General features: G+C 43.3%; 1 protein-coding gene across 3 annotated transcripts in view; it reads left to right on the forward strand.

Annotated features, from left to right (window-relative positions):
* Positions 1-24,545, forward strand: part of LOC111866921 — a 503,991-nt gene that overhangs the window by 81,728 nt on the left and 397,718 nt on the right. For all 3 annotated transcript variants that reach the window (XM_023856294.2, XM_023856311.2, XM_023856303.1), the window contains one exon: positions 16,962-17,687. In XM_023856294.2, the coding sequence (XP_023712062.1) occupies positions 16,962-17,687 (726 nt within the window). The remainder of the gene's footprint in view (positions 1-16,961; positions 17,688-24,545) is intronic.

Genomic DNA, 24,545 nt, shown 5'->3' on the forward strand with positions numbered 1-24,545 from the left:
TAGGATTTGGGGTTCTCATAGGTTGACTGTAAAGAGTACAGAGTATAGATTGTAGGATTTGGGGTTCTCATAGGGTGACTAAAGAGTACAGGGTACAGATGGTAGGATTTTGGGTTCTCATAGTGTGACTGTAAAGAGTACAGGGTATAGATTGTAGGATTTTGGGTTCTCATAGGGTGACTGTAAAGAGTACAGGGTATAGATTGTAGGATTTTAGGTTCTCATAGGGTGACTGTAAAGAGTACAGGGTATAGATTGTAGGATTTGGGGTTCTCATAGGGTGACTGTAAAGAGTACAGAGTATAAGATTGTAGGATCTGAGGTTCTCACAGCGGTGGTTATGAAGAGTTCTGTCTTCTGGGATATAGGAGTAGCGCTGTGTAGGGTCTGAGGTTCTCACAGCGGTGGTTATGAAGAGTTCTGTCTTCTGGGATATAGGAGTAGCGCTGTGTAGGGTCTGAGGTTCTCACAGCGGTGGTTATGAAGAGTTCTGTCTTCTGGGATATAGGAGTAGCGCTGTGTAGGGTCTGAGGTTCTCACAGCGGTGGTTATGAAGAGTTCTGTCTTCTGGGATATAGGAGTAGCGCTGTGTAGGGTCTGAGGTTCTCACAGCGGTGGTTATGAAGAGTTCTGTCTTCTGGGATATAGGAGTAGCGCTGTGTAGGGTATGAGGTTCTCACAGCGGTGGTTATAAAGAGTTCTGTCTTCTCGGATATAACGCCGAAACGTTCGTAAACTTTTGCGAGTCTGCACGGCATCGCATTCCAAAATATGATACTCAGTAGTCACAGAAGTTAAGAACTTCAAATCTCGTGCTAGTTCATGACAAACCAAGAACTTTACTCAAGTTGCAAGGAGTTAAAAGTTGAAGGGAGTTTCATGACAATTCGCCAGAAATGTGTGTTCTACTTAATATAATTACATTAAGTTTGAGGTGGGGCACGCGGTAACGTAGTTGGTTGAGGCACTATGCTACAATCCGGAAGGTCGCGGGTTCGAGTTCCGATGAGATGGATTATTTTTCAATTTACCTAATCCTACTAGCCTCATTATGGCCCTGCGGTCGACTCAGCCTCTAACAGAAACGAGTACCAGGAATGTTCTTGGGGGGTAAAGGGCGGCCGGCGCATAAGGCTCATAACCTCACCGCCATCTGTGAGCCGATTGTCTAGAAAATATAGAGCTTCGACGTTTCAGAACCCTATGGGCCTCCACGGCGTGATGCAAGGATAGCTTTAATTTTTTACATTAGGTTGAGGTTTGTATCAGTTCACATCTGTCTTGTAGCTTGTAAAAGTGGAATGTTGCAGGCTTCATGAGCTGGAACTGGTTCATGTGGGCCAAGTATGTAAACAGTTGGGCCGCTATCACTCGGAGTTCCCGCCAGATCTCACGGCTTCCTGCGATCAATATTTTCATACGGGCGAGGTGCCATGCTAAAGCTGCGAGTCTCTATGTAACAGTCCATCCCCTTTAAGGAAAGGCAACTGGAAAGTCAATACATTAAACGTTAGATCATACGAATGTTCCTTTACCATTAAAACGTGCAGAATACTTTGCGGTATTGTATTTGGGAAGTGCTGGGTTCTAATTTTGGCCGAGGCATCAGCTATCTGTCCGGTCTTTCTAGGCAGATGTTGAGATAGTGCTTCGTTTAGGCTAGGACGGCTTTCTGTCAAATACTTTTCCAATTCATCATTCAACAAAGGGCAGTATTAAAATGGATCTTAGATAGGATGGAATGGCATGGATTGGATTAATCTGGCTCAGGATAGGGGCCAATGGAGGGCTATTGTGAACACGGTAATGTACCTTCGGATTCCATAAAATGCTGGGGAGTTCTTGAGTAGCTGCACAATTGGCAGCTTCTCAAGAAGGGCTCAGCTCTATGAGTGAGTGGGTCAACCCTGCAATTCGACCCTGAGGAACTGGAAACATCGTATAACCTCAAGAAAAACGGCCTTCTAACTCTGTAACTAGCCATGTAATGGATTGTGGATGAAGGCCTCAGCCTTTAAGACCAAGGATGTGATAATGTGCTGCCTGATCAGGGATATAACACGGTTCATGATGAGTGTGAAGCCATGTTGGAATGAGGATTAAGAAGGAAAAACCGAAAAAACTCGAAGACAAATTTGCCCCATTCCCACTTTAATTTATCACGAATTTTATATGAAGTCTACCTGGGATTGAACTCGGGCCTCCTTGATGAAAAACTAACGCCTATGCGCCTAAATTAAGGCACTGCCGAGGTCGAGAATGGGGGAGGTACACCTGCACTCCTTCATACGTCTTCATGACGTGGTAAAGGTGAAATAGGTAAAGGGTAAAGCTATCCCTGCAACAGGACGTGGAGCCCTATAGGGTTGTGAGACGTCGAGGCTCCCCACATTTTCTAGACAATCGGCTCACAGATGGCGGTCAGATTGTCAGCCTTACGCGCCGCCCGCCCTTAACCCAAGGAATATTGCTGGTACTCATTTCTGTTAAGAGACTGAGTCGACCCCAGGGCCATAGTGCTGTTGAAAGGATTAGGTCAGTTGAAAATCCAATGACATCAGGAATCGAATCCGTGACTTTGCGCCTTGTAGCGTAGTGTCTCAACCTACTACACTACCGCGTGCCCACCCCTTCATGACGTCGTTTCTAATTAATTAAGCACAAGGACAAATTTACGTTTTACCTTAGACTTTCAGGCCATACAAGTCATCTTCAGGCAATTAATACATTCATTATCTGCTTTCTGCTGAATGTGTTACATTGGCCAGTGTATACTTTCCATACGGCGCAAGTTTTCACGCGGAGGGTCAGAGAAATAACGAGAAGCCAGTATAATCATTCCAGGCGTATAGAACTTTAGAAATTGCAATAGAATGTCGAGTCATATTTGGCTTCTCGTGTTCCTCTGCCTTGTACGGTGTTCCCCATCAGTTTAGCACAGGTCCCCTCTTCCCCCCACCCACACCATTAGATTTCAATTAGGTGTGAACTGCAGTCGAAAGGGGAACTGTCAAGTCAAGGTACCATTGACTTTTTGAGAATGAAGAAGAAGTGAATGAAAGCTGGAGCCGCATTGCCACTTGGCCCTCCCACCACTTTCCTAAGAATCCCTTGAAATGTCTCCCCACTCCAGGTTCGCATTTCACGCGTTTAACACCAGCTGTGGCCATCTTGCCTTCTAGCTTCTGTGTATACTAAGTCTTAAATGTATTTTAAGATGAACCTACACATTTGGCTGGCATAGGAGTAGCGCTGTAAACTCGTATTGTGAAGGTGCTTGGCTCAAGCCTTAACAGGGACACCGGGTTGTTTCGACTTGAGATTATTCGTGGGTTTTCTCATTGCTTCGTTTTAGGTCATTATCTCTTCCTTCCAAATCCTCTCTGATCAATCGTTCATCTATCATCAGACCATTAGATCATGTATAGCAGGGTGGACGAAAGTTGCCGATCGTCGGAGCCACACGTGACAATTTTTAGAAAACTTGGGAGCCACCAACAGACCGGATCGGATGTTGCAGGTGTATGTGTACTTTTTTATGTTTAATTCTTTCGTAGGATTGGGATTGTCTATTAATTTCTCGGCTTCCCACAGTTAAAAGAGTTGAAGAGAACTTCATGTGGCTCTCGATCCACAGTTTGATTGCGTCTGGCGGCTGACAGAATCTTAAAGTAACCCACGAAAGGGAACCCGAAGCCGTGGCAAAGCTATTATCGTTATGTCTCGAGAATGTAATTTAAATGAACCGCATATCTTCTGCTGTATCTGAATGTATTGTTCTTTTAACACTTGCAGGGCCGAGTGGTTACTACAGGTACACCTGACTTAACATTAAAGTAATCTATGTATTGTCCACACAGTTTACTTATACATTTTCATATGATTCTCACAATAAACAGCGACTCTTCCCCTAAGCAGCATTAACCGTTTGGGTTTTGTAGCGGAGATGTAATGTGTTTCCTGTGAGGTACGAACTGAACCACTATATTATTTGTGTGTTCCATATGGTTCTCACAATATACAGCGACTGTTCCCCTAAGCAGCATTAACTAGCTGGGCTCTGTAGCAGAGACGTAATGTGTTTCTTGTGAGGTACGAGCTGAACCACTATATTATTTGTGTGTTCCATATGGTTCTCACAATATACAGCGACTGTTCCCCTAAGCAGCATTAACTAGCTGGGCTCTGTAGCAGAGACGTAATGTGTTTCTTGTGAGGTACGAGCTGAACCACTATATTATTTGTGTGTTCCATATGGTTCTCACAATATACAGCGACTGTTCCCCTAAGCAGCATTAACCGGTTGGGTTCTGTAGCGGAGATGTAATGTGTTTCCTGTGAGGTACGAACTGAACCACTATATTATTTTTGTGTTCCATATGGTTCTCACAATAAACAGTGACTTTTCCCCTAAGCAGCATTAACCGGTTGGGTTTTGTAGCGGAGGCGTAATGTGTTTCTTGTGAGGTACGAACTGAACCACTATATTATTTGTGTGTTCCATATGGTTCTCACAATAAACAGCGACTGTTCCCCTAAGCAGCATTAACCCGTTGGGTTTTTTAGCGGAGATGTAATGTGTTTCTTGTGAGGTGCGAACTGAATTTGTATATAGCATTTAGACAATGTGATCATGGGTCCCTTGGTACTCGGAACGGAGAAAGGCTGTGCTGGCGAAGGCCAGTAGCAATTTACGTAATAGTAAGTCACGCTTCAAAAGGAGACATGTTGTGTTTTCTGTGCTGTAGGTATTGAATTATTAAATATTATTTAGACGCACCGAAAACGTCAATGGAGACACAGTCTGTTTTATTTGACATAGGAACTGAGTTTTTAAATGTTATCTACACGACGTTCACGGAGAATTAAACTGCGTGATTTGTTACCTCTGTTGTAGTAAGGAAAAAAAGGCAAAGATAACCCTGTAACAGACCGTGAAGACCTGTAAGGTTGTGAGACGTCGAGGCTCCCACATTTTGTCTAGACAATCAGCTCACAGATGGCGGTGAGGTCAGCCTTACGCGCCGGACGCCCTTTACCCTCAGGAAGTTTCCTGGTACTCATTTCTGTTAGAAGCTGAGTCGATCCCAGGGCCATAGTTTTTCTGGATGGATGAGGTACATTGAAAAGAAAATGTAGTGACCTCATCGGGAATCGAAACTGCGATCTTCTGGCTTGTAACATAGTGTCTCAACCAACTCCGCTCCCGCATTCCCCCACCTCTATTATAGTATGATTAAAAATTGCAAGATTTTGAATCTCGTTTTGTGTTTAATATGAACAATTTCAAAGTGTCTGGTTTCAAAATCCTAAAAGTAAAACATCATTATTGTCAAATTTTCATTTTTGAAAACTGTGAGGCTGTATTGAGATCGCATTTTCTGGGATGTATGGTTTAGCATCCATCAACCAAACTGCATTATATCACATCCCAGAAGACGGTTAATCTAAGTAATTAACATCCAAGATAACCACAGATCTGACTCTGTAGAGGAAGTTTGCACTGTGTGAAGCCAAGCCTTACCGTTCGGTTCGTGTTTAAACATTAATTCCCTTGCCCGTACTAATGAGATTCTGGACTGTAACACGGCGCAGTTTTGTAGGCAGATGACCACGTTTGGGAAGAACCTGATGCCTCTGTCTTCATGACAGAAGTAGGCAGAACATTCCTCCAATGATTTGGTAGCTGCATACGTAACTGCGCTACTCCGAAAACAGAGCGAAACTTTCTACATCTCTGCGACTGAGGGTTTGCGAAGATGCTGCGGCTACTTTCTCATACGTGCCTGAAGAATCACACATCTCTTCTAGCGTAAAAAGAAAAGGACTCCATGGAGCCGAGTTCTTCTTGAGAAGCCACCAGTCGCTCAGCTACTCAATTTCCCATCATTTAATGGAACCCGGAGGTTCATTACCGCGTTTATAAGATCCCGACACTTGTCCCTATCCTAAGCCAGATGAATTCGTTCCATACCAACTCATCCTATTTCTCTAAGGTCCATTTTAGTATTATACACAACCTACGTCTAGGTCTTATTAGTGGTTTCTTTCCTTCTGACTTTCCCACGGAAATCTTACATGCATTCCTTTTCTCTCCCATACGTGCTACATGCCCTGTACATCTCATCAACCTTGACTTGATCATACCAGTATGAAAATGTTTAAGACAAGTTTTTTTATTTTAAATGTAAATGATTTAATAGTCAAAAAATAACAGTCTTTAAGTCACGTAGAGAGCAGATTGTTATATTATGGGAAAACATAGTTTTTATGGTTAATGTACCCTGTGAAGGGTGCACCGACTTATGATGGCTGAACTCTTGAATGCCGAATATAAATAAAAACCTGACCAACCGTTGGGGCCGTAGCGAGGCGTGTATACAGACAGGTAGACAGACAGACAGTATTCCAAAGCAACCTGATTTTATTCCAGGGGTGCTGAAAACTTATAAATCCGACGAAGTCACGAACTCGACCCCTTCACGATCGCAACACTTTCTCATGCTACGCATGTGGGAAAGTAAAATTAGCCGTCATTTATAGGATCTGAAGTGCACAAGTGCCCGCTGTCTAAACTTATCTGTCTATATATCGCATTTTGTTGGACCTTGGCCGCTTTTCACTTTGTTAATCCTATGCACAGTCGGTATGACTCCGAGGACGGGGGATCGGCCCCGTCGCAAGGCCTGTACAGAACAACATAAACACAGGATAAACGCACACAGACATTCATGTCTTGACTGAGATTCGTCCCCACGACTCCAGTGTTCGAGCGAGGGAAGCCTGTTGATGTCTCAGACGGCGCGGCCATGATATGTGTTTACTAAGGTACTAGTGTGTTATGTAGGTCTTTCAGAAAAAGCGTGGCAGTTGAATTTCGCTTCCGCACGTGTGCGTTAGATTGCGTGATAGTCGAAAGTCTCAACTCGTGACAATTGCTGCAGATGTAAAGGAGGGTTTGAGTCTATTCATATGTTGTACTGGAGATCATTAGACAGCTGTGAGACATTCTCTATCCACTGATGGGGAAAGGATATGTAAAAATGCCAGTGTAACACCCCATTGAGAATTCAAGGGGAGATCTCATCATTCGTTATGTAAGTTTTTGTAATAGCATTCCCTGCTTTCTCCTGTATTGCTATTACATGTTATCGAGTGATACGTCGAGGCCGATGTTTAGCTTCATACCCCACGAATAACAGGAAGAAATAGTGAAACCTAAAACAGTCTCGTTTATATGATATAGTGTATGTAGTCCGGTATAAATTCACCGACGTTTCGGAGGGACATAGTGCTTCCTTGTTCAGGGTCGAGGAGTAAGCCAAAAAAGTAGCTAGCAAGAAGATGAGAGACATGACAATGATTATGAATGGTAATTCCAAAAATATGACCTTGCAATAAACTACGGGGAGTAAGAAATAGGAGGCAGAAAATATTAACATGGGAAGATTACAGTTTTGGGGGCAGGACGCAGTGTACTCAGATAGAAATGTAACAGTGTTTCGGAGGAAACTGCTGTCACAATGTTCGTGATAGGACACGGAGACGGAAAGTTCCATATAAAATTTTGGTACATTTTTACCAGACTGTATGGCGCCATACTAGAAAGCAACACTCTTCATGTTCATTACCGCAGAGAGATCCTTGATACCCATTCTTTCTGGTTACTTGCCTAGTATTCGACCCTGAAGATGGATGCAATAATTTCCTCCGAAATGGTGTCGGATTTTTTTTGCGGACTACACGGCGTCACGTCTTGTTCAATAGTGTTGAATTTTTCGTCGTGTTGTTATGAGGTGCTGAATTAATTTCGCATAGAAAAAGAGCTTTCTTGGCCACCACGCAAGACATTATCATGTGAGCTAGGCTTATCTCGGCCGTTAATGTGCATGTTTAAAACAAAAGTGTCATTCAGAGAACGGATGGATGGATAGATTTTTTTTTTGTGAGAAGAGAAAAACATATTCAAATAAGGCTTCAAATTCCTGTGAGAGGTGTGGCAGATTTACACCTCCATTTCAATGGCGGTAGATCCTTTCTGAGAGAATTTCTCCTGCCATCTCATGACAACGTGCTTGAAGGTGGCTTCAGAAACCCTGTCACAACTCATTCCATCTATACTTTTTTATTTGTCTAGACTCTGTTCATATTGTCTGTCTAAAGTACCTTTGATAGTGCGTCATAACTACAGCAGGTCACCTTGCGGAAGAAAAGTCGCTGTGTGTTCATCAGTGTTTCGTGTATGAAGATATTGATTTTCATCGTGTGTTGCCAGTAGACTCCAGTAACTTTCTAATGATGATGTAACGATCTACGTCACTATCTGATGATGACGCATCCTCGAAGATATTTTAGACACAGTTTAGTATGTACCATCACGTATGAACTGCTGCCGATATAAATTATATTTTTAAGCCATGTCTCTTAAATGTTCTCCTGTCTAGAAAACCGAGATTAACGGTCGTGGGGATCCGTTGCCCTAACCACGCGGAACCCTCTATCCGCTAAAGTTGACACTGACTTCGCCGACAAGCGGCGGTCGCTCGGTCGGTATAGTTCGCTTGCGGACTACAGGCCACGGAGTTTATTTTTAAGCCGAAGAATTATTGATACTGTGAAGTGTCTGATGATGCCGCGCCATAGCGAAGAGAAAATGTAACGAAACGGTAAGGCTATCCTTGTGCTTATGAAGGTGTATTGAGGGAGTGGAGGTATAGCTACAGAATTCTTAACATGCGCAGTAGGTGGAGGTGAGTGGCGAGCTTCACGCCCCATATCTGCGGCTTTATATCAATAAGCGATGTGAATAATTTCCAGCGTAAGGGCTGATTTAATTTTCTCCGGCTAGTGCATGTATTGTGAGAGCCCCAGCCCCCACGCGCTAAATCATCGGAGAGCGGTTGAAGAGCCTCGCGTGTGACATCGAATCGTGTCGTAGGGAGAAATGAAAATATTTGTGCACGTTTTCAAGATGGATGACGAAGGGGCGGGGGACACACAATCGGATTATATGGTTCCCAGTCGAGGGCGTCTTGATGTGTAGTACATCATGGGAAAATGTGATCAGTATTGTTCTTGCGGGGGAAGGGGGTGGAGGCATCCATTTCAGACGCGAGGCGTCGCGAAGAAGCATGCGCCTCCTCGTCGTTACCCTTCTTTTCTCTTTCCTTCTTCTATCTTCGTTTTTCTCTTCCACGCTCGTTTTATTTTATTTTTAATTCTTCCTCTATTCCTCATCCCATTCCTCCTCCTCTTCTTCATCTTCTCCCTACTCCTGTCCTTACTCCATCTCTTCGTTCTTGTCTTCTTACTCCATCTCGTGCTCAGTCTGTTCCACCTCCTCCTGCTCCATCTCTTCCTCTCCTCCTACTCCATCTTCTCTCTTTACTACATCTCTTCCTTCCTTCCTCCTCCTCCTCCTTACTCAAGTCTCTTTCTCCTTCTTCGCTCCTTATTTCATCTTCCCCTACTCCTCTTCCAACTGAATCTCCTCCCCCTCTCCTTAATCCTCCATCTCCTACTCTTTTTCCACCATCTCTTCTTCTTCATACTCAGTCTCCTTCTCCCATTCCTGCTCCTACATCTTCTCCGTCTCTACCTATTCCCTCCTTCCCCTGCCGCTCTTCCTTTTGCCCCAAACTCCCTGCCACATCTGGGTCTGAACGCGCCGTGCGTTGTGAATGTACATTATTTAGAGAGATTTGTTTTCTAGTTAGAACTGTTTGTCGTCTTCTTGTATGAAGGAAACATGGCAGTAAAATAGACTGTTCGGGCATGGGGCAGTGTATATGCTATGGGCACCAGCCCGTGCTGGTGTCACAACGGGCGTGTAATGGACAGTAAATGCTCTTTCTTTTCATTAAATCATTCTGAGTTCCTCTGTGGCACTTACACTCTTTAGGGCCGTGTTGCAGTGGCGGCTCGCTTTGTGAAATATCTCGGATATGGCAGTAATATCACCCAAGCCAAACATTTTCCAAACAAAATAGACAGCAACACTTTAAAATGGCCAGCAGTTTCTTTGTTCATTAACGGCGTTTCTGCACAAAGTGCCCATGAAAGTATTTGTCTCGCTTACTGAAATGGTAGTAACTTTTCCACATAGTCCAGTGAAACTCGCCCTTCGTTTTGGAGGAACTTCTCGCCTCCATCCTCAGGGTAGGAGGATCTCGGATATGGCAGTAATATCACCCAAGCCAAACATTTTCCAAACAAAATAGACAGCAACACTTTAAAATGGCCAGCAGTTTCTTTGTTCATTAACGGCGTTTCTGCACAAAGTGCCCATGAAAGTATTTGTCTCGCTTACTGAAATGGTAGTAACTTTTCCACATAGTCCAGTGAAACTCGCCCTTCGTTTTGGAGGAACTTCTCGCCTCCATCCTCAGGGTAGGAGAGTAAGCTAAGTAAGAAACCAGACAGAATCACGTAGCAAACAAAACTGTTGACTTTCAACGGACGACACGGCGTTGCATCCCGGAAGATAGAACTCTTCATAACCACCGGTGTGAGAACCTCAAATCCTACACAATAACTTTTATTTCTTTATTTTCATAAAATAACATAGGATTGGATGGTATGGACTGGATTTATCTGGCTCAGGATAGAGACTAATGGCGGGCACTTGAGAACACGGCAATGAACTTTCAGCCTTGAGTATTTTCTATAGAATACACAGTTGATTTGGTCGAGTCCGCTAACTCGGATAAGCGCTGTATGATATGTATGGGTTCGAAAGGGCTTTTATTTACAGTGCGTCACCCTCCCTCCCTCAGTGTAGCTGCAGCCACTGCCCCACTACTTGCCATACTACTCATGCGCAATGCAGAAATCAGGTCCAAAAAAGATGACCTAAATATCTTCTCCCTTACGGCACTGTCAATGTTTTGGTCCTTCTGGGTTGGAGGCTAATTGCGAATAATATTACTTCCTTAAATCCGTTCTTTGTTGAAAAGAGCAACGCGAGAAGGGGCAGATTTTGAAGAAGCGCTGAAGCCCGAAGTAATAAAATATCATAAAGCTCACCGCCGAAATGATGTTCTTAAAGTCTCCAATTTCTCCTCTGTCCGGGTTTTCATTTCTTAAAGGAACAAGTGGAAGAACACGTGAATGGCTCTGAAGGGAAGCGACACCTACAGACATCGTGGGACACGTTTGCCCTCCACTCGACATCGCCAGTTATACGTGATCTGTCCCCTTGCTGTGTTTGCAGTAAGAAGCTTAATCTGACACGAGCAGATTGCTTTAATTAACATGTTTTTGTAGGATCTGATTACAGCTAAGGACCGCCTCTGTGGTCAGTGGTCAGAGTTTCTGGCTACAGATCCAGAGGTCCGGGTTCGATTCCCGGCGCTACCAGATTTTCTGCTAAGTAGTGGGTCTGGAACGGGGTCCACTCAGCATCGTGAGGATAATTGAGGATCTGTTTCAAAGAAATAGCGGCTCTGGGTTTAGAAAACAGAAATTAACGGCCGTGGGAATTCATTGCGCTGACCACGCGACACCCTCTATCCACTAAAGTTGGCACTCACTTCGCCGACAAGCGGTGGTCGCTCGGTCGGTATAGTTCGCTTGCAAACTAAAGCCACGGAGTTTGTTTCTGATTACAGCTAAGACATCACTTAACTCCCACTGTGCCGTAGGAAGGACAATGCAGCCAATCCTTGATCTATTCCTTTTACATATGCGTATTCACGGGTTCTGTCCATTATACATTTGATGCCCGAAAACTGACGAAAGGAAACAGAAGAGAAAGTAGGGAGGACACTGCAGTTTTGTGGAAAGAGGGGCAAATTTTTCATTTTTGAAGGTTCCCAGGTAGTGCTCGCTCATTCTTGTAGAGGTGCGTTTGAGGAAGGGTAAAGCTATGAATGTAAAGTTATCCTCTGTGCTTAAATACTGAAGCACTACGCCATTGAGGCGCATTGAGGAGTTGTTGTATAGATCCACATTTTCTTGACCTCTGCACTAATTGGAGTTAAGTGGTCAGCTTCACGCCCCTGTCGTTTTACCCCCGAGGAAAGCCCCCGGTACCCATTGGATAGGAGGCTGGGTGGGCCTCAGAGCCAGTCTGGACGACGTAGAGAAGAAAATTCTTGACCCTACCGGATCTCGAACTCCGACCCCTCGGTCGCAGTCGCTGTACCGACTGCGCTATCCCGGCTCCTGAGGGGTAAAGCTCTAGGGAGTGAAAAGTGTAAAGGGGTATGAAAGGCTGCATTTTAGTCCATTTTTTATTTAACATTCCTACAGCCAAAGAGAGTCCAAGTTGTTATGAATGGAAGAAGCATAAAAGACGAAGGACTGTCAGAATTACTAGATCAAAGGAAACAAGCCATATTGCGCTGGTTACAGGATCCAAGCGAGTTAAATGGGAATAATCCGAGCCAGCAGGCATTGCAGGAATAGCAAGAGGGAATATCAGAGAGACAAAATTGGTGAGCTTGGAACGAACAGTAAGAGTGAGAACAATAAAATGTGATTCTAATGACATTTTAAAATAAAAGTTTGTGTTGCCTTAGAGACAGAAACAAGTGGACGAGTGTATCAGTGCAACTGGATGCTGAAATATAATATTAACACAAGAACATTATAGACCTGTACAGAGGAATAAATGACTTTAAGAGGGGTTACCAACCAAGCAGTATCTTAGTGAAGGATGAGAATGGTGATCTGCTTGAAGAAGTAGAAAGTCTTTGTGTAAGGATAAAAATATCAGTCCTGGAAGGAAAGAACCACTAAGAGGACCAAGACGTAGGTGGGGTGCATATTAACTTAAAAATAACTAAACTCCGTGGTTTTTAGTCCGCAAACGAACTATAGCGACCGCCGCTTGTCGACGAAGTTAGTGCCAACTTTAGCGGATAGAGGGTTTCATGTGGTCAGCGCAACGAATCCCCACGGCCGTTAATTTCGGTTTTCTAGACCGGAGCCGCTATTTCCTTGAAATAGCCTCTCAATTATCTTAACGGGGCTGAGTGGACCTCGTTCGAGACCCACTACTTCTCAGAAAATCAGGTTGCGCCTGGAATCGAACCCGGGACCTCTACTTCTGTAGCCCGGAACTCAGAGCACTAGACAACAGAGGCGGCCCGTAGTAACTTTTAAACAAAAGAGATTCATGTTCCTACGTTATGGAGAACTTTTAAAATTAATTGTGAAACCCATGATTTCGTCTCGAATTTGGAGTTTCGTATACCGTTTAACGATTCTGAATCAGTTGCGTACGTATGGAACTTGGGATTCAATTTGAAGACAGTGAATTAGGCATTTTTTTGTCTGTCTGAAACGTCTTTGAGGGTACGTTGTAACTTCAGTAGACAACCTTACGGAAGAAAAGTCCCCTGTGTGTTTAATGAGATTTCTGGCGTAGTGTGTTTGGTTCCAGTCGTATGTCGATAATAGAAACTAGTAACTTTCTAATAATGACGTCACGATTACGTCACTGTGTGACGACGTATCCACAGACGTTTTAGACCCGAAATAATGTGTCTCACGAATTTTGATAGGTTTATTCACTTTCAATACTTATTTATTCATAAGTGGAAGTCAAAATATATCGTGCGGAGGTCATCCGTGACACCTCAATGATCTTACATAGCCAGTGGCGGTTTCACATGTAGAAACGTATGTTTATGTAAAGTTGGGAGAAAATGCCGGAGATAAATATCGCCAGTATCTGATGATCCTGCCGTGCCCTCTTGTCCGCTTGTGGGAGAATATCTTAATTTCCTCTGTACTTTGTTTTGTCTATTTATTGTTGCCATTGTTTTATATCTAATAGAACATCAATTCTTTATTGCTTTAGCCAACACATAAATTCATGTTACATGTTTTGTTTAGTCAAAATGTTTAGAAAAATGCCATTAAAGCTCTCTTCTGTCATTCGACGCTATTTTATCCGAACTAATGACAGTTCATTCATTCTTCAATTGCTCTGCAGCCCTTTGTTGGGCCCTGGCCTCCTCTTCAGTTTTGTATTTTTTTTACACAGACGGTAGGACCTCTTGGACGAGTGATCAGCCCTTCGCAAGGCCGCTAACCTACAGACGGGACAACACAAACACAGAATAAACGCTCACACAAACATCTATGTCTTTGAGTTGAATTCGAACGCACTATCTCAGTGTTCGAGCCAGCGAAAACAGTTTGTGTCTCAAACCGCTCGGCCACCGTGATCGGCGGTCTATTTAACTACATTAAATAATCTGCAGAGAAACAATACGAAGTAATTCATTGAAAGAACATGATAATTATACATTTATTTGTACAAGACGCTGATCTAAAATAGGGAGTGTCTTAAGTTCAGGCTTTTCGCTCACAAATTAGAGAATTTGAACGTTTCCTTGCGGTCCACAGGTTCAGAAACACTACACCTTCGCACATTGATAGCCGGCCACCATTTTGTTTCGCTCGAGCGATCACGTCGAGATTGAAAATGAGAGTTTTTATTTGGCCCAGTGACCACTGACAACTATCTCACGCCTTTTGGGTGTTCAATTGAATCATTAACCCCGGGATATTGGAGATACATCTGCTTGTTTTTATTCTTTTAATTTCATGCTCTGTGAGTTCAGACATCCGCGTTGTATGTAGTGTTTCTACAGTCTCCTCGCCTCAAGGCCGTGACGGAAGTGTCCCATATGCTCATATTATATTGTCCCACATTGCAAAAGCAAATAACGATTCACTTCTGGTTTATATTGTCGTCAATGAGGACAGATGCTTTGCTGTGACATTGTTACAAATTTATACGAATTCAGACTTAAAACAGTTTTACGATACGCGTATGTAAGATAAAGATAAAGTTGTCCCTGTGCTTAACTTAATTAAACACTACTCAGTGAAGACGTGTGGAGGAGTGGATGTACGAGGGGGTACCCAAAAGAAACCGAACTTATTTTTTTTTAAACTTATTTATTCAAATTTTAAGCACAAACCTTCAATCCCCTTCAAAGTACTCTCCACTTACACTAATACACTTGTCTAGTCTTTTATTCCATTTTTCAAAACATTGTCTAAATTCATCTTCTGAGATGCTTGACAGCGCCTCCGTCGTTTTTTCCTTCACCTCAGCAACATCAGCAAAACGCTTTCCTTTCATGTCTCTTTTCATTCGAAGAAACAAAAAAAAGTTTTGATCATTTCGGGACTCTTCTTTCAAAGTACAGCATGCTTCCACGCGACCTTGTTTTTGTTCAGCAGTCAGCAGTCGTGGCACGAATTTCGCAGCCACCCTTTTCATTCCCAAATCTTCTGTCAAAATTCGCTGAACTGAGCTCCAAGTCACTCCCGACAGCTCCACAATTTCTTCAATGGTCCGTCGTCGATCTTCCTTGATGATTTCACGAATTTTTTCAACATTTTCATGTGTTCGGGCCATTGCAAAAACGACGAGCACACAAAACAGTTGTCACTATAAACTCTGCTGAAACTAGTCCTTACCTTCTGAAGCAACGGTAGTCGGCTTATCGACTCAGGAATGTTAGCTCTATGCGCTCATAGCGGCAAAACGCGGTACTACAAAAGCTCTGCCCACAAAAAAATTAATTCGGTTTCTTTTGGGTACCCCATCGTATAGCTCCACAGTTTCTAGAACTCGGCTCTAGTTGGAGGTGTAAGTGGTTACTTTCATGCCCCGGTCGCTTTACCACCGGGAATAGAGCCCCCGGTATCCATTGGATAGGAGGCTGGGTGGACCCCAGAACCAGTCTGGACAACATGGAGAAGACAAAATTCTTGACCCTACCGGAACTCGAACTCCGACCCTCGGTTAGGCGCTCTGTTTCTGTTCATAGGTGTAATAAAGTCCGCAGAACTAACTTTCCCCGTGGTTCTGTATGGGTGTGAAACTTGGTGTCTGACCTTAAGGGAGGAACATAGACTGAAGGTGTTGAGGAGAATATTTGGACCGAAGAGAGATGAAGTGACAGGAGGTTGGAGAAAACTGCATAATGAGGAGCTTCATAACTTGTACTCTTATCCAAGTATAATTAGAATGATCAAGTCAAGGAGGATGAGGTGGGCAGGTCATGTAGCACGAATGGGGGAGACGAGGAATGCGTATAGGATATTGGTGAGAAAGCCAGAAGGAAAGAGACCACTAAGAAGACCAAGACGTAAGTGGGTGGGTACTATTAAAATGGATCTTGGAGGGATAGGACGGAGTGCTATAGTCTGGATTGATGTGGCTCAAGATAAGGACCAGTGGAGGGCTCTTGTGAACACGGTAATAAACCTTCGGGTTGTATAAAATGTTGGTAAGTTCTTGAGTAACTACACAACTGGCGGCTTCTCACGAAGGGCTCAGCTCCATGGAGTTAGTAGCTACGTGTAATAAAGTTGCTTGCTAACTGCTTCACGCTGGCTTCTGGCTTGGCTTATTCTTCAACCCTGAAGACTGAAGAGACATGCTCTTCCTAAACGTCAGTTGACTTTCAACATACAAAACGGCAATATAATTTTAATTTTTAAAAATTTGGAAAAAGAAAGAGAACAGAAAAATTTTATATACATTTTAACTTGAATTAAAATTTAAAAAAAGTGCCAATTTTAGAAATCAAATTAACGCGTGTAGGTTAACAAACATTTTATACATACAATTAGAAAGACTGGTGATTTTAAATTTTAAACTACGGGCAGTGTAGCAGCTACGTAAGAATACACACCTGACGATGGCCATTTAGGGCCGAAACATGTAGTGTGGAGGAGGGAAAGAAGAAAGAACTACAATTAAATTGTTGCACTTAAGACGGAGTTTGTCTCATATATATTGTGTGAGTGTAACAGGATGCTCAAATATAATAATACAAAACGGCGTTATACCACAGAAGACAGAACTCTTCAGCCCAAGTTAAAGCTAGCATTTTGAAGCCATGTTTATGCTGTTGCCCGAAGTGCGTATCTGTTTACTTTGTAACCGTGAACTATGTAGCTGTGACATGTGTCCGTTTTGCTTTCAGGTCAACCCCACCGAGAATCCTGTTGACACCAACGTTGGCAAATGGGAACAGAAGGATACCACTCTGCCTTCTCAGCAAACAGCTATCGGTTCGGCACCGGAACACGACACGTCTGAGGACACGGTTGGTCCGCCAGACTTACCTGGTAATCCGTGTACACGGAAGTCCAGTAAGGCCAAAAGAGTGAAAAATTACTTGAAGAAATGCAAGGATGCTGCATTGGGTAACTCCAGCAGCGCTCATACTGAAGGACATGAGCATGCCGTAGTCACAACAACGGAACGGGATAAACGTGACGGGTCGCGGGTTCGAAACTCAAAGAGACGTAGTAATAGTGGGAACAGAGAAGTGTCTAGTACATCGTGGTATGTTGCGCCTAACCTTGATCCCCCGCCCAACCTTGTGTCTGTTGTGGAAGTGCTGCCCCCAGAACAGACAGATGGAACTGGCTCTGATGGCACTAATAACACTGTACACGTATCTGTTTCGATGGAGACAGAACAAAGGAAAGTCACTTCTGCCTCTCGTTCAAGCCAGGATGGACCAGGCGATGTTTTAGATTCGCGAAATGAAGGCGGAACAAATGTCGAATTTCTGGAGGCACGAGATGGACGTGCGCCTTCCGGTTGTGCTGCAGAAGACGTGGGTGACGCGCATGCGTCGCTGTGTGCTCCCACTCCATCCGATTCTACTGACGCAGTGCGTAACGCACCGGAAGCACCAGAGGTAAGTACTAACAAGTCAGTTATTTTCATGACGTGGGGGAAGGGGCACCGTGCTAAAAGCCAGAAGGTCGCGGGTTCGATTCCCGGTGAGGTCACTCGATTTTTCAATTGACCTAATCCTTCCAGACGCATTATGGCTCTGGGGTCGACTCAGCCTCTGACAGAAATGAGTACCAGGACTTCAGTAGTAGATGTAGGTGAGTGGTGACTTGACTGCCGGGGGAATCGCCCTCAGGCACCCAGTGGATAGGATTGGGCGGCCCCCAGAGCTATGGACGCTATGGAGAAGAGAGAAAACTGGCCCTTGTCGGAAACTGAACCCCGGTCGTCCCTGCCCTTCGGTATACCAACTGAGCTGTCCCGGCTGTACTAGTGGTGACGTACACAATCAAATAATAAGCCCTATGTTCTCCTCAGGCACTGCCGAGAAGTGTTAAGTAACTTAAGCGGTTAGTCGCTGGCTTCCCACCGCGGCGGCCCGGGCTCGATCCCGGGTCTGGTCAAGTGGGATTTGTGGTGGACAAAGTGGCGCTGGGGCAGGTTTTCTCCGAGTACTTCGGTTTCCCCTGCCAATCTTCATTCCACCAATTGCTCCACAATCACCCTCACCTATTATCTGGGGCTGGTACAATAGGCCAGAAGTGGCCGCAGTACAAGGGACTAGCCCCACCCCACTAGCAATAAAAACAAAACTTTCAGTCTCTTGAATCCCATACCAGAACACTGTACGTTTAGTACAAGTGTCATCCTTTGTGGGACTGTGATGGTGTTGGAGCCTGCAGTTCATTGATACGAAGGTCTACAGTGGTCCGTCTGACACTGGACACCAAGCCGATTTGAACCTTAGTTACTGATAGCTACTTCCGCCACTGGTTTGTTGACATGTTTACCCTGCGAACTCGTCCACGCCGGGTCGTGCATTGATTGATCTCTTCAATCTGTTGAGCATGCGTGATTTAATTAGCAACTCACTGAACCATAGAATTCAGGGTGGAGACTAAGACAAGATCCGGAGCAGTGGTTAGGAAGACCAGCCATCGTTCTTTCGCTGGCAAACCTATATGAGAGACTGGTACAACTAATTTATCTTGCTGGCCCGAAGAGGCTCGGATAAAGCTTGAAATGTTGAAGTACTTATAGGGATAGTTAAACGCATAAATTTGGGGGTGAAGTCACCCAGGCCATTCGCATTTGCCTGCGGTTGTGAAACTTCTGTCTTCAAATCCTCGCCGAATGTGGGGTAACTTGGTCAGCCGGTATAGCGACTAGGTTACGGGCTGGACGACCAGGTTTGAATCCTGGCTGTGGCAAGAAATGTTTATCTTTTCCTTGTCGTCCGTAGAGCGTGGGGCTCTCCCAGTCTGCTGTACAATGAATGCCAGGGGTACAACGCCGTGGTGTGAAGCTGAGCACTCAGGAAAGGTGGAGCTATACATTCACTGCCCCATACACCTTCATGGCGTAGTAATTAATTACCAGGGCCCGGATTTTGATGACCTGAAAATATTTAAAAAATGACCTATAAAATGACCGAAAGAATCCGGAAAAATGACGTAAAGGAGAAAAGAAAGAACACTTCGCTTCCATGTTATTCACATTTCAGAAAATATATGAAGAAACATTCCCTAAAATGGCCAAAAATGACAAGAAATACCCTTAAAAGTCCAAAAATTTACCAAAAAATTACCCCCAAAATGAAAAAATTACCTTAAACCTAAAAATGTCAAAAAATGACAAAAAATTACGTATAAAATTTACATTTCTGTAACCAGCAGCTCATATCCGAGATTTATATATTTAAGATCATCGCATAGGATACAAGGAAAACAAGATGGCATGTCATCAAAATCTGGGCCCTGTTAATTACGTATATAATTAAGGATATGGATAGCTTTACCTTCATGCAGCGTAACTGTAATATTCAGACACGAAAACGGAATTGTCTACGTTACCCACTGTACTGTGTGCTAGGATAGCTCAGTCGGTATAGTAACTAGAGTACGGGCTGGACAACCCAGGGAACATAATTCGATTCCCGGCAGGGAACCATGTTTCTTTTCTCCACAGCGTCCAGACCGGTTATGGGTCCCATGAAGCCTCCTCTCCCGTGGGGGGAATGTTTCCCCAATATTCAGTCACAATATCCGATATCCCAGTCGAGATTCGAACCAATCATTTCCCGAATATGAGTGTATACTATTAGCGCTTCTGTAACCCGCCCTTCCCATACCAAATGAATGCGAATTTTGTCGGATCGGTTATGGAATGTTTAAGATTAATATCTACTATATAATCAAGGGCCGGTCACGGTGGCCGAGCGGTCTAAGGCATGAACTGTCTTCCCTCACTCGGAAGCCGGGATCGTGGGTTCGAATCCTACACAAGGCATGGATGTTTGGTGTGTGTATGCGTTTATTCTGTTTGTGTTGTTTAGGTAGAGGCCTTGCGACGAGGTGATGACCCGTCCAAGGAGTCCTACCGTCTGCAAAATGATCATGAAACTGATAAATCAGCCTTGTGCTCCACAGTGGGAGCGGGAGGAGAGGAAATAAAAGAGAATCAAGAGAAGTTAAAAGTTAAATAGGAGCGAAAAGGAATGAACCCAGGAACTCAGAGTTTGCAGTTTATGGTGCTGAATGGAATTAGGAGTATGTAGGCGCCATCTTGCTGCCTATGTTATGAATACATCCGGAAATAAATGTCGTGAGATTTCTTCATATACTTATACATAAAACTCAGATGTGAGAGGTGAAAGTGTACGCATGATCGTCGTGCATGGGTTGCAAGTCGGTAGAGTAGAATTGTTCCGGGGTGCAATTCGTCGCGAGTGCACCAGAGTCGTCAGAACAGTGTTACAGCAAATCTCGTTGTGCGGTTGTGTCTATCAAGGGGTAGTTCAGGGTGGGTAAAGTGATTGATTGTATCTTGATATCTTAGCTTAGTTACTTTGAAAACCGCATGAATTATGGGGGCAATATATCGGGAATACACTATGTTTTACTTTTCTCTATAACGTTTATTTAAAACGTTCTTTTTATTTTTGTGAATATTTAAGGAATTACAGTCGAAATGACTGTAAAATGCCCATAGATTTTCATGGAAGTGTCCGTTACTGTTGTTCGATTTTAACCAAAATTGGAAGTTACAGGCAAATGTTAGAGAAACGCGCATATATGAAATTTCATGGAAATCCTTTCGGCCATTTTAGGGTTGGTACATGCAGTCACAGGCAAGTGGAAGCTAATAGGGGTATTTTTGCGACTTCGCAGATAATTGAGGAGCTATTTCAAAGAAATAGCAGCTCCGGTGTAGAAAATCTAAATTAACGGCCGTGGGGATCCGTTGCTCTGACCACGCGAGACCCTCTGTCCGCTAAAGTTGGCACTAACTTCGCCGACAAGCGGCGGTCGATCGGTCGGTATAGTTCGCTTGCTAACTAAAACCACGGAGTTTGTTTTTTTGTTTTTTCATTGCGAAGGAGGCAGAAATTGGAGCTCCTTTACACGGGTTCGTTGCAAGCTGTCGTTATTTCTGTACATGAGCCACATCAGCTCAGCCTCAGTTTGTTATCTGAGTTGACAGCTGAAATCATACAGAAATAAATTGCAGAATAAATGTTGGTTTTTGGGATTGGAAGTTATTGCGGCGAATATGGGGGTGCACTGTTGTGAGGAATATGACACCAAGTAGTGTTGTGGAAGTTTACCGATGGCTCATAGCAACGTCCTGCCTCTACCTTCAAATTCGAACAGTAAGTCAAACAGACAACATAGTTTGCTTGGTTTAATCTTCGATTTCGAAGATGGCCGCAGCATTTTCATACGAAACTACGTTTGGAGTTGAAATGAAGATCTTAACAACAGTGCTATATTCTTCCATCCGCGTTTTTTACTTGCTATTTCTCACGCAGGTGGTCCAGTGATCTTTAAATCGCGGCATAACTATAGGTAAATGTGAGTGGTTAGCTTTAACCTCCGACTGCTTTACCCGCAGTGGGAAAGCCGCCGGTACCTATTGAATTGGAAGTTGAATTGTCCCCAGATCTGGTCTGGTCACTGTTAAGAAGAGGAAATTTCTTTCTCTTGCCGTGAATCGAACTTCGATTTCCCAGTCATCCAATCCATGAGCTCGGTCAGCTTACATATCCATGGTTTGGGCTCGCTCAGTCCAATAGTAACCCGTCAAAATATTATTACGTGTGAGGTTGAAATGTATCTCGATTCCATTTATATTTTAGCCTATTTTCTTTATTTTGAAAAAATTGAAGTAGGTTTATGAGATCTCCATGCTATCTGCGTGTCTCTTTGTCCCCCCATAAACTTCTGAAAGGATGAACGAATCTTTATGAAATTTGGTATGTGTATCACGGTATCTGAAATCCCTCCCATCAGTATGTGTGTATATCCCCCTGTCGTTGCTAGGAAACGGTTCTGTAAAAACATTACCGCTGCGATGAATACACACTCAACAAAGGGGAGAATTGTTAGTCCTCGTCTTCTATGCGGTCCGTGTCGTGTAAAAGGAAAGCAGGCCATTAGTTCTTCCCATAACTTCTTATTATGTAGACAGAACTCGCTGGCCGTTGCAGGACATGAGAAGTAGATGTAATCGTTGTGTTTTTCTGTCTCGCGTTTGCGTCTTAAGAATCCCGTTACTTTTTGCAACGAGTTCCCATTTTAAACCGTGGGTTTAATTTAGAAGTAGCGACACAGAAATTGTAATTCATTTTGATCTTAATTTGTTTTAATTTTTTTTTCGAGAAATGGAATGGAAGTATTTAAGAGAAGTTCCTGTAATTATGTAATTAATTTTTTTCCTTAAAATATTCTGTAGTTTGAAGAGTTAATTTCATGCAGTTTCTTCTGCTTTCCAAGTACAACCAGTTTTGTTCTATACTCTGTAATCAGATTTTCGAGTATTTTAATTAAATAACAACATGAACCCTTCTTGCACTTACGAGCACCTGCTATCTGCTACCCCTGCCATTGTAATGGGTTCAGTCTCCATTTTATCTCTGCCTTCGGATATTTGTTTATTTAAATGTAGAGTGAACCTACCCAGTTGCGTATGAACCGGAGTAGCTCAGTCGGCACAGTGACGTGCCTACGGATTGGACGACCAGAGAATCGTGGTTCGGTGAGGAAGGAGACCTTTCTTGCTGCCGTGTTGTCTAGACCTGCTCTGGGGTCCTCCCATCTTCATATGGAATTGGTATCGCTGCTTTAGCCCCGAGGTTAAGAGGTTAAGAATGTGTGGAGCTATACCTAGAACCCTCCATGCGCCTTCATATTCTGATTATTAATTACACACAGGGGCATGTTTTATTTTCTGATATGACACTGAAAGTAAATCATGTATGGGGAATTATTGAAACTGTAGAACTGACAGTTTCATAACAAACTTTTCGTCATATCACGAAGTAATATACTATCTTTCATATTGCGGATGGAAGCAGGATATTCCTCCGAAACATCGATGACGTAATATCAGAATACACTGCGTCAGATTTCTGAAAACATAATTCTTAGTAATTCCTTATCTTATGGGGCCTGAGATTAATGTAAATACAGTATTATTTAAAAATTTAGTTCGTACCTCACAGGAAACGTTACGAGAACCAAACAAAATACATGTATACACTCTGCGGAGTTTTCTTTGTGTTAAAGCAGGTGGTACATATAATATAACCACTTGACTCTAAAGTAAAACTGACACGATTGGTTCACTTTCAAATTGCTATCATATTAATGGCTTAATGTCCTAACCCAAATTTCTAAAGATTATTATAAGATAAGATATTATATATGAACCTTTCTTTCTTCCAATTAGACTGCCCAGCTTTCCATTACATCTGTCGCTGAGAGAGATTCTTTTATTTTTAATATGATTCTCGTTGTTAGCCTAATAACACGGTTATAAATTGTTCCCCTGCTGAGGTGGAATGCAGGAAACAATTGAATGTGTTGTCTCGACTCACACATATCACGAATCGCTTTAATGAAGTGCAGCTATTACCTCAAGTGTGAGGGAGACACGGGGGCGGTATTTCTCATTATACATACGATATAGTTCAACATGGGAAGGTGAAAGTATCAATTGAAAAGGAATGAAAGGGCGAGAGAGAAAAATGTGTCGTTTTAAGTTGTAACTTCACGCGTTTCACAAATACGAACACACGTGCTGCATTTAGTGGGCACCCTGTACAAACTGATCCGAAACTTTCACCATATTGTGATTTTATAGTTTCTGACGCCGTGTAGTTTTATGTATATCGATGTTTCGGAGAAATATACTGCTTCCTTCTTCAGAGTTCAAATGTGTAAGGTTAGGCTGCAAGGAAGGAAGTCACTTGGATACCCACGGAATGAACAAAAGAGATGAGTCCTGAATTGATATCGATGTTTCATAGAAATATACTGCTTCCTTCTTCAGAGTTGAAGTGTGTAAGGTTAGACTGCAAGGAAGTCACTTAGACACCTGCGGGATCAGCAAAAGAAACGAGACCTCGTCTGGGGCATTCGGAACGCCAGGAACATAGTCCACTTTTAGGGCGTCTATTTTTTTCTTAATAGGATAGAAAATAGTATATTCTGTGTTCCTTCGAAACGTCGATATCCGCGTACAAGACTTCAGGTGTCACAGTCAAGAAAATCACAATCACCGCCATGGAATATGTCTCTCTTATTGTCGGCAAGTCGGACTAACAAAGTCGATATACTCTTTGTTATTTCACTGTCGGCCAATGCTGTTTTGAGGAGGAAAAGGCTCAGCGCTTATGCTAAGTATTATTAAATCGGTGCCCTGACTGTTACTGAAAATCGATACTAGGTTGGAACGAAAAGGGTACTTATCTAAAACT

The sequence above is a fragment of the Cryptotermes secundus genome, unplaced genomic scaffold, assembly GCF_002891405.2.
Source record: "Cryptotermes secundus unplaced genomic scaffold, Csec_1.0 scaffold42, whole genome shotgun sequence".
NCBI classification, from domain to species: domain Eukaryota; kingdom Metazoa; phylum Arthropoda; class Insecta; order Blattodea; family Kalotermitidae; genus Cryptotermes; species Cryptotermes secundus.